This window comes from Oncorhynchus gorbuscha, linkage group LG15 (assembly GCF_021184085.1).
Source record: "Oncorhynchus gorbuscha isolate QuinsamMale2020 ecotype Even-year linkage group LG15, OgorEven_v1.0, whole genome shotgun sequence".
NCBI lineage: Eukaryota > Metazoa > Chordata > Actinopteri > Salmoniformes > Salmonidae > Oncorhynchus > Oncorhynchus gorbuscha.
This window is the reverse complement of record NC_060187.1, coordinates 3,739,029-3,756,569: the sequence shown is the minus strand read 5'-3', so window position 1 is coordinate 3,756,569 and position 17,541 is coordinate 3,739,029. Positions and strand designations below refer to the sequence as shown.

The window sequence follows — 17,541 nt, the reverse complement described above, 5'->3', positions numbered from 1 at the left end:
ATTGGGACTTTACCCTTAACCCTCTCTCCTGGTCTAGTATTGGGACTTTACCCCAACACCTCTCTCCTGGTCTAGGACTGGGACTTTACCCTTAACCCCTCTCTCCTAGTCTAGGTCTGGGACTTTACCCCAGCCCCTCTCTCCTGGTCTAGGACTGGGACTTTACCCCAACCCCTCTCTCCTGGTCTAGGATTGGGACTTTACCCTTAACCCCTCATCTCTTCTTGGACCTACTACTATAATAAGGTTTAGAAGGAGGTGATAAAAACAGGAGGTGGGGAATCACGGAAAGACAAGTTGAGATAGAGCCGTGGTTTGGGGCTGTTGGAGAGGAAGTCATTTTTTTGCATGTCAAATGCATTTTTTGCATGTCAAATCCATTGGTCTGTTGAAGTACCTGCTGTAACTGACTTCCGTATCTTTGATCCTTCCAGCCACCATTTTGAATAATCTGGAGAGCTGTGACGTCATGACGTCACATCATTTCAACATGGCAGTCAAACTTCTGGAGGTGAGCCTGTCACTATCCTCAATCCCAGCCTGTCACTAGCCTCAATCCCAGCCTGTCACTAGCCTCAATCCCAGCCTGTCACTAGCCTCAATCCCAGCCTGTCACTAGCCTCAATCCCAGCCTGTCACTAGCCTCAATCCCAGCCTGTCACTAGCCTCAATCACAGCCCGTCACTAGCCTCAATCCCAGCCTGTCACTAGCCTCAATCCCAGCCTGTCACTATCCTCAATCCCAGCCTGTCACTAGCCTCAATCCCAGCCTGTCACTAGCCTCAATCCCAGCCTGTCACTAGCCTCAATCCCAGCCTGTCACTAGCCTCAATCACAGCCTGTCACTAGCCTCAATCCCAGCCTGTCACTAGCCTCAATCCCAGCCTGTCACTAGCCTCAATCCCAGCCTGTCACTAGCCTCAATCCCAGCCTGTCACTAGCCTCAGTCCCAGCCTGTCACTAGCCTCAATCCCAGCCTGTCACTAGCCTCAATCCCAGCCGGTCACTAGCCTCAATCCCAGCCTGTCACTAGCCTCAATCCCAGCCTGTCACTAGCCTCAATCCCAGCCTGTCACTAGCCTCAATCCCAGCCTGTTACGGGCCTCAGTCCCAGCCTGTCACTAGCCTCAATCCCAGCCTGTCACTAGCCTCAATACCAGCCTGTCACTAGTCTCAATCCCAGCCTGTCACTAGCCTCAGCCTCAATCCCAGCCTGTCACTAGCCTCAATCACAGCCTGTCACTAGCCTCAATCACAGCCTGTCACTAGCCTCAATCCCAGCCTGTCACTAGCCTCAATCCCAGCCTTTCACTAGCCTCAATCCCAGCCTGTCACTAGCCTCAATCCCAGCCTGTCACGCGCCTCAATCTCAGCCTGTCGCTAGCCTCAATCCCAGCCTGTCACTAGCCTCAATCCCAGCCTGTCACTAGCCTCAATCCCAGCCTGTCACTAGCCTCAATCCCAGCCTGTCTCTAGCCTCAATCCCAGCCTGTCATTAGCCTCAATCCCAGCCTGTCACTAGCCTCAATCCCAGCATGTCACTAGCCTCAATCCCAGCATGTCACTAGCCTCAATCCCAGCATGTCACTATCCTCAATCCCAACCTGTCACTAGCCTCAATCCCAGCCTGTCACTAGACTCAATCCCAGCATGTCACTAGCCTCAATCCCTGCTTTTGGTTCTCAGGAATACGATAGGTTACACAAGAATATGGTGTGATATCTGTTAGCTCCAGACTAACATGTCACTGACCTCTGTAATGTCCCTCTCTGTGTGTGGTTCAGGTGGACCCCAAGGCCCTGGAGAAGAGTCTGACCCAGCGTTCCTTCATGACCTCCAGGGAGAGTGTGACCAAACCTCTCACCTCAGCCCAGGCCATGGACGGCAAAGACGCATTTGTCAAGGTGAGACTGGTACCACTTCTTGTCTTGCCAAGACAGCACAAACTGATCTGGGACCAGGCTAGGTAATGAACATAGGAGTTGGCAAGACTGCACAAACAGATCTGGGACCAGGCTAGGTAATGACCATAGGAGTTGACAAGACAACACAAACAGACCTGGGACCAGGCTAGGTAATGACCATAGGAGTTGACAAGACAACACAAACAGACCTGGGACCAGGCTAGGTAATGACCATAGGAGTTGACAAGACTGGGACAGACAACACAAACAGACCTGGGACCAGGCTAGGCAATGACCATAGGAGTTGACAAGCCAACACAAACAGACCTGGGACCAGGCTAGGTAATGACCATAGGAGTTGACAAGCCAACACAAACAGACCTGGGACCAGGCTAGGGGACTGCATGTGCTCCTACTAAGATCATAATATATCTGGAGTTTAAATCAGACGCTCTTCTTTGTGAACCTTTTCAGTCATTATTTAAAAATATAAACGTTATCATCTTTGATGCTTGGCAAGAATATAATTACGTCTCTAAGATAATGTATGATAATGTACAATGCAAATAGGACAGTATGATAATGTTTGCTAGTATTATACTCAGTTGCTCTGTTTTCCACCAGGCCATCTATGGTAGGCTGTTTGTCTGGGTGGTGGGGAAGATCAACAAGGCTGTGTTCAAGCCTCCTCCTGAGGACACTAAATATGTCAGACAGTCTATCGGTCTGCTGGACATCTTCGGCTTCGAGAACTTCAACAAAAACAGGTCTGTACCGTCACAAAAGAATTCATGCATTCCCACAGGGGGAATTAGGGTTGCAAAATTTCATGAACTTTTCCCAAAAATCTGAGGTTTTCTTGAAAACATTGACACAATGTATTTTACAATAGATATATTGTATTTGTTTTTAATCCCATCCTTCAGCTACCATCATCCCCTCCCATCTATCTCTGAACACCCCTCAGCTCAACTCCATATATCTCTGAACACCCCTCAGCTCAACTCCATCTATCTCTGAACACCCCTCAGCTCAACTCCATCTATCTCTGAACAGCCCTCAGCTCAACTCCATCTATCTCTGAACACCCCTCAGCTCAACTCCATCTATCTCTGAACACCCCTCAGCTCAACTCCATCTATCTCTGAACACCCCTCAGCTCAACTCCATCTATCTCTGAACACCCCTCAGCTCAACCCCTCCCATCTATCTCTGAACACCCCTCAGCTCAACTCCATCTATCTCTGAACACCCCTCAGCTCAACTCCATCTATCTCTGAACACCCCTCAGCTCAACCCCTCCCATCTATCTCTGAACAGCCCTCAGCTCAACTCCATCTATCTCTGAACACCCCTCAGCTCAACTCCATCTATCTCTGAACAGCCCTCAGCTCAACTCCATCTATCTCTGAACACCCCTCAGCTCAACTCCATCTATCTCTGAACACCCCTCAGCTCAACTCCATCTATCTCTGAACACCCCTCAGCTCAACTCCTCCCATCTATCTCTGAACACCCCTCAGCTCAACTCCATCTATCTCTGAACACCCCTCAGCTCAACTCCTCCCATCTATCTCTGAACACCCCTCAGCTCAACTCCTCCCATCTATCTCTGAACACCTCTCAGCTCAACTCCATCTATCTCTGAACACCCCTCAGCTCAACTCCATCTATCTCTGAACACCCCTCAGCTCAACTCCATCTATCTCTGAACACCCCTCAGCTCAACTCCATCTATCTCTGAACACCCCTCAGCTCAACTCCTCCCATCTATCTCTGAACACCCCTCAGCTCAACTCCTCCCATCTATCTCTGAACTCCCCTCTGCTCAACTCCTCCCATCTATCTCTGAACACCCCTCAGCTCAACTCCATCTATCTCTGAACACCCCTCAGCTCAACTCCCATCTATCTCTGAACACCCCTCAGCTCAACTCCTCCCATCTATCTCTGAACACCCCTCAGCTCAACTCCATCTATCTCTGAACACCCCTCAGCTCAACTCCATCTATCTCTGAACACCCCTCAGCTCAACTCCATCTATCTCTGAACACCTTATATTTTTGTGCTGTGATGTTTCACTAAAGTTCTGAACCTTTCTATTCTCATAGTTTCTACAGATTGTAAATTAGAGAGTATTATAATATTATTAATCACCCAGTAGTGCTGTCTGCAGTGTTAGTGTTACTTTCTCCAACCATTCCTGAACCTGTGACCAAAAACAAGCTACATTGGGACAATACCAAAACAAATGATCTAATGACTCTGTCTCTTTGCAGCTGAATCTGCAGAGCTGGGATGGTCGTATCCCCCCCATATATATATATATATAACATTATTTTGGTTGCAAGAATTTTGTAAAAATTCTAAGTTTTGAATCCGGCGTTGTTTTGCATATTGGTTCATAAACCATGTGCCATGGAATCGGTACATTGAAAATCTCATCCCAACTATTTTGCAGCACAGCTGTCAATTTACGACTTTAATCTCCCTGGCGTCAGTCGGCCTTTGACTTTAGTCATCGTCCTAAAGTGCGTCGAACCAATCTCTTGATTATTGTGTGGGTCGTTCGCTCGTTTCGTTACAGTTTCGAGCAGCTGTGCATCAACTTCGCCAACGAGCAGCTGCAGCAGTTCTTTGTGAAGCATGTCTTCAAGCTGGAGCAGGACGAGTACGCCCGCGAGAACATCGTCTGGAAGCACATCGAATACAACGACAACCAGAGAACACTGGACGTGCTGGCCAACAAGTCTCTTAACATCCTGGCACTTATCGACGAGGAGAGCAACTTCCCCAAGGTACCTAGCCTCCGCCTTGCACTTTAAGATCACGTCTCAAATGGCACCCTATTCCCTACATAGTGCACTACTTTAGACCAGGACCCTATGGCTCCATATCCCCTACATAGTGCACTACTATAGACCAGGACCCTATGGCTCCATATCCCCTACATAGTGCACTACTTTAGACCAGGACCCTATGGCTCCATATCCCCTACATAGTGCACTACTATAGACCAGGACCCTATGGCTCCATATCCCCTACATAGTGCACTACTTTAGACCAGGACCCTATGGCTCCATATCCCCTATATAGTGCACTACTATAGACCAGGACCCTATGGCTCCATATCCCCTATATAGTGCACTACTATAGACCAGGACCCTATGGCTCCATATCCCCTATATAGTGCACTACTTTAGATCAGGACCCTATGGCTCTATATCCCCTACATAGTGCACTACTTTAGACCAGGACCCTATGGCTCTATATCCCCTACATAGTGTACTACTTTAGACCAGGACCCTATGGCTCCATATCCCCTACATAGTGCACTACTTTAGACCAGGACCCTATGGCTCCATATCCCCTACATAGTGCACTACTTTAGACCAGGACCCTATGGCTCCATATCCCCTATATAGTGCACTACTTTAGACCAGGACCCTATGGCTCCATATCCCCTACATAGTGCACTACTATAGACCAGGACCCTATGGCTCCATATCCCCTACATAGTGCACTACTTTAGACCAGGACCCTATGGCTCCATATCCCCTACATAGTGCACTACTATAGACCAGGACCCTATGGCTCCATATCCCCTACATAGTGCACTACTATATTACTATGTACGGAATAGGGTGCCAATTGTGATGCAAATTAATTGAGTGACACTTAAACTACTTTTTTTGGTTGCCGTTCCCCAATTACACTTCGCTCTGAAGTGCCCACTTCATGTGCAACTGATGATAAGGCCTATGTATGTTATTAGCTCTTCCCGAATAGCCCCTGTGGATAGGCCAGGGAAGAGAACCATAGCTCTACAGTGCAAGTAACATTCCGAGTGAGGCCCTGTGATAGACTAGCGTCCTGTCTAGGTGATGTTCGTGTACATCAAGCTGCCTCAAGCTACAGAAACAAGAAATAGTCTCTTACGCTATGGGCCGTTCTGGACAAGTGGAAAGGTCCTAACGCTTCGGGTTCTTTGTTCTCGTCTGTCTGTCTGTCTGTCTGTCTGTCTGTCTGTCTGTCTGTCTGTCTGTCTGTCTGTCTGTCTGTCTGTCTGTCTGTCTGTCTGTCTGTCTGTCTGTCTGTCTCTCTCTCTATGTCTCTCTCTCTGTCTCTCTCTCTGTCTCTCTCTCTCTCTCTCTGTCTCTCTCTCTGTCTCTCTCTCTGTCTCTCTGTCTGTCTCTCTGTCTCTCTCTCTGTCTCTCTCTCTGTCTCTCTCTATGTCTCTCTCTCTCTCTCTCTATGTCTCTCTCTCTGTCTCTCTCTCTGTCTCTCTCTCTGTCTCTCTGTCTCTCTCTCTGTCTGTCTCTCTGTCTCTCTGTCTCTGTCTCCCTGTCTCTCTGTCTCTCTGTCTCTGTCTCTGTTTGTTTAGGGTACAGATACTACCATGATCAACAAGATGAACCAGGTACATGGGAAGGGCGATGTCTACGTTCCCCCTAAAAACAACCATGACACCCAGTTTGGAATCCAACATTTCGCCGGGGTGGTCCACTACGATTCAAAAGGTATCCCAAAAGACTATTCAAAGACGCAAAGATCGTATTGCTGGACTCTAAACTGTAATGACAGAGTTTGCCCCTGTGTTGGATTGAGATCCACTTGACTTATTTCAACCTGCCCACTATTTGTGTTTCATATAATCATTATAAAGTCTGTATAATGTAATCTGCGTCCCAAGATGGCACCCTATTCCCTATTTGCCCTGGTCAAAAGTAATGCACTATGTAGGGAATAGTGTGCCATTTGGGACAAGCACTAGTATAGTCTCATGTTGTTATTTAGGTTTCCTTGAGAAGAACAGAGATGCTCTGAGCACTGACCTCATCCAACTGGTGGAGAAATCGTCCAATAAGATGCTAAAGCAGGCATTCCAGAACGAGCTCTCCTCCAATGGCGAGATAGCCAGCGCCAACCCCAAGATGACCATCACTCCCAAGAACTCTCTACGGGTCAGTGGAACCCTGGGAACCCCGTGGAAAGAGGCCTAGGAAACCCCTGGAGCAGATTCAATATAACACAAAGCTGCTTCATTGGTTCCTCTATATTGATTATTTTCAGTGTTTAAACGACTACAACCAGTTATAGAGTATGTAGAAAGGATAATGGAAATATATATATATTAACAATCCCCAAAGTGAAAACTAGACAGTCAGGGAGAATCAAAAATTCCCCAACTGTCATATAAACATATTTAGAATTTCAGCCTCATGGTAAAACATGTAGAATTGCAGGAAATGTGCTTTAAATTAGCTACATTTTAGAGTCACTCAGATACAGTAGAATAAGAATACATACACTCTCTCTGTTGCTGTCTCTCTCTCTCTCTCTCTCTGTCTCGGTCTCTCTGTTGCCATCTCTCTGTTTTTCTCTCTCTCTTGTAGTAACCAAAAAAGTGAAAAAACAAATAATTACATATTTTAGATTCTTCAAAGTAGACTCCCTTTGCCTTGATGACAGCATTTCACACTCTTGGGATTCTCTGAACCAGCTTCACCTGGAATGATTTTCCAACAGTCTTGAAGGAAATCCCACATATGCTGAGCACTTGTTGACTGCTTTTCCTTCATTCTGTGGTCCAACTCATCCCAAACCATCTCAATTGGGTTGAGGTCAGGTGATTGTGGAGGCCAGGTCGTCTGATCAAGCACTCCATCACTCTCTTTCTTGGCCAACTAGCCCTTACACAGATGATAGTCCCTCTAAGTGCAAACCAGATGGGATGGCGTATCACTGCAGAATGCTGGTTGCAGGTTAAGTGTGCCTTGATTTCTAAATGAATCACTGACAGTGTCACCAACAAAGCAACCCCATGCCATCACACCACCTCCTCCATGCTTCACGGTGGGAACCACACATGCAGAGATCCTCCGTTCACCTACTCTGCGTCTCACAAAGACACGACAGCTGGAACCAGAAATCTCAAATGTAGACTCATCAGACCAAAGGACAGATTTCCACTGGTCTAATGTCCATTGCTCGTTTTTCTTGGCCCAAGCAAATCTCTTCTTCTTATTGGTGTCCTTCAGTAGTGGTTTCTTTGCAGCAATTCAACCATGAAGACCTGATTCACACAGTCTCCTCTGAACAGCTTATGTTAAGATGTGTCTTTTACTTGAACTCAGTGAAGAATTTATTTGGGTTGCAATCTGAGGTGCAGTTAGTTAACTCTAATGATCTTATCCTCTGCATCAGTGGCAACTCTGGGTCTTCCTTTCCTGTGGCGGTCCTCATGAGAGCCAGTTTCATCATAGTGTTTGATGGTTTTTGAGACTGCACTTGAAGAAACTTTAAAAGTTCTTGAAATGTTCCGTATTGACTGACCTTCATGTTTTAAAGTAATGATGGACTGTCGTTTCTCTTTGAATATTTGAGCTGTTCTTGCCATAATATGGACTTGGTCTTTTACCAAATAGAGCTATCTTCTGTATACCACCCCTACCTTGTCATAACACAACTGATTGGCTCAAACGCATTAAGAAGGAAAGAAATTCCACAAATTAACTTCTAACAAGGCACACCTGTTAATTGTAATGCATTCCAGGTGACTACCTCATGAAGCTGGTTGAGAGAATGCCAAGAGTGTGCAAAGCTGTCATCAAGGCAAAGGGTGGCTACTTTGACGAATCTCAAATATAAGATATATTTTGATTTGTTGAACACTTTTTTGGTTGCTACATGATTCCATATGTGTGATTTCATAGTTCTGATGTCTTCACTATTATTCTACAATGTAGAAAATAGTACAAATAAAGAAAAACCCTAGAATGAGTAGGTGTCTCCAAACTTTTGACTGGTACTGTATATTCTGTATACTGTATATATATTTATATTTTCTGTCTTGATATATTTCACTCTCTCCACAGCAGCAAACGGTTGATGCTAAGAAGCGTGCTCCTACGTTGAGCGGCCAGTTCCGTCAGTCCCTAGACGCCCTGATGAAGACCTTGACCGCCTGCCAGCCCTACTTCATCCGCTGCATTAAACCCAACGACTTCAAGAAGCCGATGGTGTGTCAGAAGTCCTATTAGGGATAATATGTACTTCTGTTGTTTTAATACAGTCACCTTAATTATTTATGACAGATGTTTTGAAATGTCTGTCACTCATTGTAACTGTCCAGTAAAAAAAAAAAATCACACTCATATTCTCTTAACTCGTACCCAGATAATGTTGTTGTCTCATCCTATACTCGTATTTCTGGCCAAAGCAAAAATTGGAAGAAAAAAATACTCCTAAATCCCCACCTCAAACTTATCTCAGACTCAGACATATCTCAGACTGTTTTCAAAAATGTTTGCTATTTCATTATAGAACATGATGTCATGTCGGCTCACTGGCTGAGCTGGCCAATCAACGGTCTACTCACCATTATATGCCCGCACCATTCTGTTGTTGGTGTACGCCCACACAATTCCAACACAGAAAATCTGCTTTTGAACATACTCAATTACCATATTTCACTCATATTTTAATTAAATATTGGTATTTCATAGAAATATGGAAACAATTGATAGTTACTTTAACATCATTTTTTATCTCAAACTGTTTCTCCTATGAGACCCACTGGCCTAAAGATGGACTGTATGCTTCCCTGTTTTAGCTGTTTGACAGGGATCTGTGTATGCTTCCCTGTTTGACAGGGATCTGTGTACGCTTCCCTGTTTGACAGGGATCTGTGTATGCTTCCCTGTTTGACAGGGATCTGTGTATTCTTCCCTGTTTTAGCTGTTTGACAGGGATCTGTGTATGCTTCCCTGTTTGACAGGGATCTGTGTACGCTTCCCTGTTTGACAGGGATCTGTGTATGCTTCACTGTTTGACAGGGATCTGTGTATGCTTCACTGTTTGACAGGGATCTGTGTATGCTTCCCTGTTTGATAGGGATCTGTGTATGCTTCCCTGTTTGACAGGGATCTGTGTATGCTTCCCTGTTTTAGCTGTTTGACAGGGATCTGTGTATGCTTCCCTGTTTGACAGGGATCTGTGTATGCTTCCCTGTTTTAGCTGTTTGACAGGGATCTGTGTATGCTTCCCTGTTTTAGCTGTTTGACAGGGATCTGTGTATGCGTCAGCTGCGCTACTCTGGGATGATGGAGACCATTAGGATCAGGAAGGCTGGCTATCCTATCCGCTACACCTTCGATGAATTCCTGGAGCGATATCGCGTGCTTCTCAAAAGCAGCCTCTGTGACCCCAAAGTGGTGAGAAGAAATGTTGCTGTTGTTATTGTTGTTGTTCATTGCTTCACTGCAACTTTGTTCCATCTTGTGTCTCAAACAACATCCGGTGAAATTGCAGAGCGTGAAACTCAAATTCTCATAATAAACATACATAAAAGATACAATACACCAGCTTAGATAGAAACTTCTTGTTAATCTAACTGCTGTGTCAGATTTCAAAAAGGCTTAGCGGCGAAGCAAACCATGCGATTATCTGAGGACAGCGCCCAGCAGACAAATCATTACAAACAGTAACAAGCCAAGTAGAGGAGTAACAAAAGTGAGAAATAGCGATAAAATGTATCACTTACCTTTGATGATCTTCATATGGTTGCACTCCGAAGACTCCATGTTACACAATAAATGTTTGTTTTGTTCGATAATGTCCCTCTTTATGTCCAAAAACCTCAGTTTTGTTGGTGCGTTTTGTTCAGCAATCCATTGGAACAAAGCGAGGTCACAACAGACAGACGAAAAATCTAAATAGTACTATAAAAGTTCGTAGAAACATGTCAAACGATGTTTAAAATCAACCCTCAGGTTGTTTTTGTCATAAATAATCAATAATATTTCAACCGGACAAAAGCTTCGTCAATATAAACGGAGAAACAAGAAAGGCGCACTCCTGATCGCTCGCTGGACTCATGTCTGGAAATTTCAATTTTTCAGAGTAAAAGCCCAAAACAATGCCTAAAGACTGGCCACATGTAGCGGAGATCGTGAACTGGGTCCTAAGTCTTTGTATGGTGGATAGGCTTTCAATGGAAAAGCAGCCTTTCAAAATAATAGTACTTCCTCGTTGGATTTTCCTCAGGTTTTCGCCTGCCATAACAGTTCTGTTATACTCACATAGATTATTTTAACCTCTTGATACTAAGGGGCAGTATTTTGATGTTTGGATGAAAAACGTACCCAAATGAAACTGCCTATTTCTCAGGCCCAGAAGCTAGAATTTGCATAAAATTGGCAGATTAGGATAGAAAACACAAAATATGGTCTGTGATTATAACAGAAATGATATTGCAGGCAAAAACCTGAGGAAAATCCAACCAGGAAGTGCCAATTGTCTGAAACCTCTCTGTTCCATTGCATGCCTACCCTCCATTTAAAGGGATCAACCAGATTCCTTTCCCTATGGCTGCCACATGGTGTGAACAGTCTTTATACATAGTTTCAGGCTTTTATTCTGAAGAATGAGACAGAATGATCACATCGCGTCAGTGGATAGATGGGTGTCCTTATATTTTTGCATGCGCGAGCAGCTCGGAACAGACCTTTTCTCTCTCTCTCCCATTGAAAATGCTACCATCCGGTTGAAATATTATAGATTATTTGTTGTAAAAACAACCTGAGGATTGATTATAAAAAAACACTTGACATGTTTCTACGAACTTCACGGATACTATTTGGAATTTTCATCTGCTCGTCGTGACCTGCACGAGCCTGTGGATTACTGAACAAAACGCGCCAACCAAATGGAAGTATTTAGGATATAAAAAATAATCTTTATGGAACAAAAGGAACATTTATTGTGTAACTGAGAGTCTCGTGAGTGCAAACCTCCGAAGATCATCAAAGGTAAGCAATTACTTTTATTGCTTTTCTGACTTTCGTGACCAATCTACTTTGCTGCTAGCTGTTTGAAATGGTTTGTCTGCTGAGAGAGCTGTCCTAACATAAATGCTTGGATAGCTTTCGCTGTAAAGCTTTTTTGAAATCTGACACGCTAGGTGGATTAACGACAAGCTAAGCTATATTTTGGTATATTGCACTTGTGATTTCATGAAAATGTAATATTGTTAGTAATTTCATTTGAATTTGGCGCTCTGCAATTCAGCGGATGTTGATAAAAATGATCCCGCCAAACGGATTGGTGCGCCAAGAAGTTAACAGTTTTGGAAACTTTAGAGTGTTTTCTATATACATATCCTAGCTTCTGGGCCTGAGTAGCAGGCAGTTTACTTTGGGCATGCTTTTCATCCAAAATTCCGAATGCTGCCCCCTACCTAAACTTTAGAGTGTATGCATATCCTAGCTTCTGGGCCTGAGTAGCAGGCAGTTTACTTTGGGCATGCTTTTCATCCTAGCTTCAGAATGCTGCCCCCCACCCTAGAGAAGTTAAATATGATCTGCAAGTAGCTTCATAACATGGCATGTAAAGAAAGTGTATATTTTTCCCAGGAATCTCCACAGAAATGTGCTGAATGGATCTGTGAGACCGTTCTTGCTGGACAAGATGGTGACTGGAAGACCGGCAAGACAAAGATATTTCTGAAGGTAACCATGCTGACCTCTCACAGATAACTCTAATATGTAAATAGTATGGTTGTCCAGGTTCCAGGTTTAAAGAATGAAGGAGTGGTTGATGGATGGATGGATGGATGGATGGATGGATGGATGGATGGATGGATGGATGGATGGATGGGTGGATGGGTGGGTGGATGGATGGGTGGATGAGTGGGTGGATGGATGGATGGGGGGGTGGATGGATGGGGGGGTGGATGGGTGGGTGGATGGGTAGAGGATGGATGGATTTGATGAATTGAACGATGGATGGATGGATTGATTGATTGAGCTTTCCATTCCTCTAATCTCAGGACTTCCATGACACTATGCTGGAGCTGGAGAGAATGAAGGAGTTGAATGAGAAAGCCCTTCTGATACAGAGAGTCCTGCGAGGCTACAAATATCGGTATGGTATAGGGCCAAGCAGCTGAATATACTGTCTCTACATTGAGCCATATGACCCCTGGTCAGAAGTAATGCATTATACAGGGAATATGGGTGCCGTTGTGGATGTAGGCTATTGTAGTCTTGTGATGTGACAGTCCATTGAGATGTCCTTGTCTTCGATATGTAGGAGACAGTTCCTGAGACAGAGGTCCTCTGCGCTGGTCATTCAGAAAAACTGGAGAGGCTACAAAGGCAGAAAGCTCTATAGAGTGGTGAGTTACCGGCTGTTAACGTATTCCACATAGAGATCAAAGACAATATATAATAACGTATTCCACATAGAGATCAAAGACAATATATAATAACGTATTCCACATAGAGATCAAAGACAATATATAATAACGTATTCCACATAGAGATCAAAGACAATATATAATAATGTATTCCACATAGAGATCAAAGGAAATATATAATGATGAACGTAAACGCACCGGAAACATATTACAAGACTGTTAAGACTGTTTAACAGGAAACATATTAGACTGTTACGACTGTTTAACAGGAAACATATTAGACTGTTAACTTCTTGCGTCGAGCCATCCCGGATCCGGGATCGTGAATACAGCCTCAAGCTCATTACCATAACGCAACGTTAACTATTCATGAAAATCGCAAATGAAATGAAATGAATCTATTTGCTCTCAAGCTTAGCCTTTTGTTATTAACAACACTGTCATCTCAGATTTTCAAAATATGCTTTTGAACCATAGCTAAACAAGCATTTGTGTAACAGTATTGATAGCCGAGCATAGGATTTATGCCTCTCTTTCAGCAGGCAACATTTTCCACAAAAACCAGAAAAGAATTCAAATGAAATAATTTACCTTTGAAGAACTTCAGATGTTTTCAATGAGGAGACTCTGTTAGATAGCAAATGTTCCGTTTTTACAAAAAATATTATTTGTGTCGACTAATCGCTCCGTTTTGTTCATCATGTTTGGGTAAGGAAAAAAAAAAAAAATATATATATTAAGTCATTAAAACGCTAACTTTTTTCCAAATTAACTCCATAATATCGACAGAAACATGGCAAACCGATGTTTAGAATCAATCCTCAAGGTGTTTTTCACATATCTATCGACGATAAAATCCATCGTGGCATTTGACTTTCTCTTCTGAAGAAATGGAACGCGCATGGACCTACAGATTACGCAATAATTTCAACACAGGACACCTGGCGGGACACCAGGTAAATGTAGTCTCTTATGGTCAATCTTCCAATGATATGCCTACAAACACGTCACAATGCTGTAGACACCTTGGGGAAACGACACAAAGCGCAGGCTCATTCCTTGCGCATTCACAGCCATATAAGGAGACATTGGAACACAGCGCCTTCAGAATCTGGGGCATTTCCTGTATGAAACTTCATCTTGGTTTCGCCTGTAGCATTAGTTCTGGGGCACCCACAGATAATATCTTTGCAGTTTTGGAAACGTCAGAGTTTTGCCTTTCCAAGGCTGTCAATTCCATACATAGTCGAGCATCTTTTCGTGACAAAATATTGCGCTTAAAACGGGCACGTCTTTTTATCCAATAATGACATAGCGCCCCCAAAGGTTGAAGAGGTTAAGACTGTTTAACAGGAAACATATTAGACTGTTAAGACTGTTTAACAGGAAACATATTACAAGACTGTTAAGAACATTTAACAGGAAACATATTAGACTGTTAAGAACATTTAACAGGAAACATATTAGACTGTTAAGAACATTTAACAGGAAATATATTAGACTGTTAAGAACATTTAACAGGAAACATATTAGACTGTTAAGAACATTTAACAGGAAACATATTAGACTGTTAAGAACATTTAACAGGAAACATATTAGACTGTTAAGAACATTTAACAGGAAACATATTAGACTGTTAAGAACATTTAACAGGAAACATATTAGACTGTTAAGACTGTTTAACAGGAAACATATTAGACTGTTAAGACTGTTAAAACTGTAGCCAAAACCTGTTAGAGTAAAACAGACAACATGTTTATGACCTTCTCTCCTCCAGGTCCAGCTGGGTTTTGCTCGTCTGCAGGCGAAGGTCCGAGCCCGCCAGCTGCAGCACCACTACCAGCAGAAGAGGGTCGCTGCGGTCCGACTCCAGGCACAGACACGGGGGTACCTGGCCAGGAAGGAGTGGCAGAGGAAGAGGCGAGCAGTGATCCTCTTGCAGACGAACACCAGGGGAATGCTGGCTAGGAAACAAGTGAAGAAGATGAAGAGAGACGTAAGATAAGCTCTCTTACACCTTCACCTTTTTTTCCCCAAGATGACACCTTCACTGTACGTGTAGTCTATGCGTGTATTTTTTGATAATAAATAGAGTCTGTTAGATATATGTTCTATGCTCTTTGTGGGGGTCTAGGCAGGGTTCCTGTTAAACACTTTGCGACAACTGTTGTTGTAAAAGGGTTTTATAAATACATTTGATGGATTGATTGATTGATTGATTGATTGATTGATTGATTGATTGATTGATGGATGGATGGATGGATGGATGGATTGATTGATTGGTTGATTGATTGATGGATGGATGGATGGATGGATTGATTGATTGGTTGATTGATTGATGGATGGATGGATGGATGGATGGATGGATGGATTGATTGATTGATGGATTGATTGATTGGTTGATTGATTGTTTGACTTATTTGAGGAGAAACTTGATTTGATTTCAACCAATCAATAATTAAATCTCACTAACTGACTCGTTAAATCCGTTATTGACTGTGTTCCTGTTGTTCCTAGATGTTCCTGTCAGCTAAGGAGCGTCGCGAGGAAGAGTTGGCAGCCCTGGAGAGGCAAAGACGTTTAAACCAGGTTCTCCAGCAGAAGAAAGAGAAGGAGGCCAGCACCCAATCAGAATCCATCACAGCACAGGAAATGGTGGACGACATCTTCGGGTTCCTGCCCAATATGGTGGGAGGGCAGGAGGGACAAGCTCCAGCTGGATTCAAGGTTAAGGACCTCTCTAATCGATGTAGGAAGATGTATTGTGGTAAAATACTGGTATTGCAGCATCCCTGAAAGGTTGATGAGTTCCAACCTACCGATTTAGAAAACCAGGGGTGCTACTTTCAAGTATTGCGTTGTTATCACGGTCCTTTTTGTCCCTAAGTGCACCCTCTAGATTGTTTTACTCTGTGGTCCCATCCCCCTTCTGATGATGCTTCCAACCCTTGTAACCCCATGCTACTGTCCCAGAACCTTGTTAAACCACATTCAGTTTTTAGTCAAGGTTTTCACGAGACCTCAAAGTCACAATATCCATTATCTCTGTCTTCTCCTTCTTCAGGACCTGGAGAAGCAGGGAGAGCGGACCAGACCAGAGGAGGTGGATCTGGACGACCTGCCCATGGTAGAGGACATCCCCGAGGAGGACTACGACGACCTGGATGAGTATTCCTTCTCCAAGTTTGCCTCCATGTACTTCCAGGGCGCCGCCACGCCAACACACGTCCGCCAGAGGCTCAGACAGCCACTACTCTACCACGAAGACGAAGGAGATGTTGTGGTAAATCACATTTATGAGAGAGTTCAGCAACAAACAAAAAAAACATCCAATAGAACCTCCCGTCTTGGCACAGAATTCGCCTTGTCGAAAGTGACCGGGAATATTGAATAAACTGTCGGTGCCATCACAGTGTCCGTCATTGTTGTGAGATCAAAAGGTTTTTCTGAACTCATCGTCTTTTATGATCTTCACTCTTTCGGAGGCTTTCCTAAAACTCAGCTTTCAATGTTTCTTAAAAGAAGTTTAATAACAGTAAATACCGTACGTTTCACTTGCTTTATTTGACTACGATCCTCTGTTTGATGAACATATAATAAAAAACATTTAAATAAAAAACATTTAAATAAAAAACATTTAAATAAAAAACATTTAAATAAAAAACATTTAAATAAACAACATTTGAATAAAAACATTTAAATAAAACACATTAAAATAAAAAACATTTAAATAAAAAACATTTAAATAAAAAACATTTAAATACAACGTTGTTCAGAGAAAAAAAAATAGAAACAAAAAGTGAATCCATCGTTGTGTTTTCTCTCTCTCTGTCTGCAGGCCTCCATGACAGTCTGGTGGATCATCCTGAGGTTCATGGGGGATCTGCCGGAGCCCAAGCTGGTGCAGGGCCAGAGGGCCAGGGGCCTCAGGGGGTCAAACATGGTAAACAACTCTCTGGATCCGGACCTGGCCTTGAGACAGGACAGGAGGCTGAGCCACATGGTGGGCCTGGATCAGGTAAGGACCACTGGGCTTAGTCCAAGCAGGGCAAGAAAAACAACAGAATGATGGACGGCATTTTCTTTTCGTTCTTCTACAGTTTTTTTCTCTCGACAGTTTCTGTGAATCCTTTTGACCATGTTAATGAATTAATGTATTTTATAGAGGGTTCTGAGGAACCAGAAAAACCGTAAAGTGTCCACAGTACCAGAGGAACCTGCTTCTAAAGGGAGGAAGGGCTCCACCTTTACAGACCTGCTGTCCCGGAACCGTAAGGCGTCTGCCAAGCCTGAAGAGGTGATTTTCACACACACACACACACACACACACACACACACACACACACACACACACACACACACACACACACACACACACACACACACACACACACACACACACACACACACACACACACACACACACACACACACACAC

The 17,541-nt window shown here is 43.7% G+C and overlaps 1 protein-coding gene across 4 annotated transcripts in view; it reads left to right on the top strand.

The window, feature by feature from the left end:
* LOC123996531 (unconventional myosin-VIIa) overlaps positions 1 to 17,541 on the top strand; it is a 69,001-nt gene that overhangs the window by 9,748 nt on the left and 41,712 nt on the right. For 3 of the 4 annotated variants that reach the window (XM_046299931.1, XM_046299933.1, XM_046299934.1), the window contains exons 10-25: positions 435 to 511; positions 1,785 to 1,904; positions 2,529 to 2,671; positions 4,491 to 4,701; positions 6,288 to 6,423; positions 6,701 to 6,867; positions 8,782 to 8,925; positions 9,961 to 10,119; positions 12,319 to 12,414; positions 12,735 to 12,829; positions 12,998 to 13,082; positions 14,881 to 15,099; positions 15,621 to 15,830; positions 16,168 to 16,386; positions 16,942 to 17,121; positions 17,269 to 17,400. In XM_046299931.1, coding sequence (XP_046155887.1) covers positions 435 to 511; positions 1,785 to 1,904; positions 2,529 to 2,671; positions 4,491 to 4,701; positions 6,288 to 6,423; positions 6,701 to 6,867; positions 8,782 to 8,925; positions 9,961 to 10,119; positions 12,319 to 12,414; positions 12,735 to 12,829; positions 12,998 to 13,082; positions 14,881 to 15,099; positions 15,621 to 15,830; positions 16,168 to 16,386; positions 16,942 to 17,121; positions 17,269 to 17,400 — 2,393 coding nt within the window. The remainder of the gene's footprint in view (positions 1 to 434; positions 512 to 1,784; positions 1,905 to 2,528; positions 2,672 to 4,490; positions 4,702 to 6,287; positions 6,424 to 6,700; positions 6,868 to 8,781; positions 8,926 to 9,960; positions 10,120 to 12,318; positions 12,415 to 12,734; positions 12,830 to 12,997; positions 13,083 to 14,880; positions 15,100 to 15,620; positions 15,831 to 16,167; positions 16,387 to 16,941; positions 17,122 to 17,268; positions 17,401 to 17,541) is intronic. The other variant, XM_046299932.1, reaches the window with a different exon arrangement.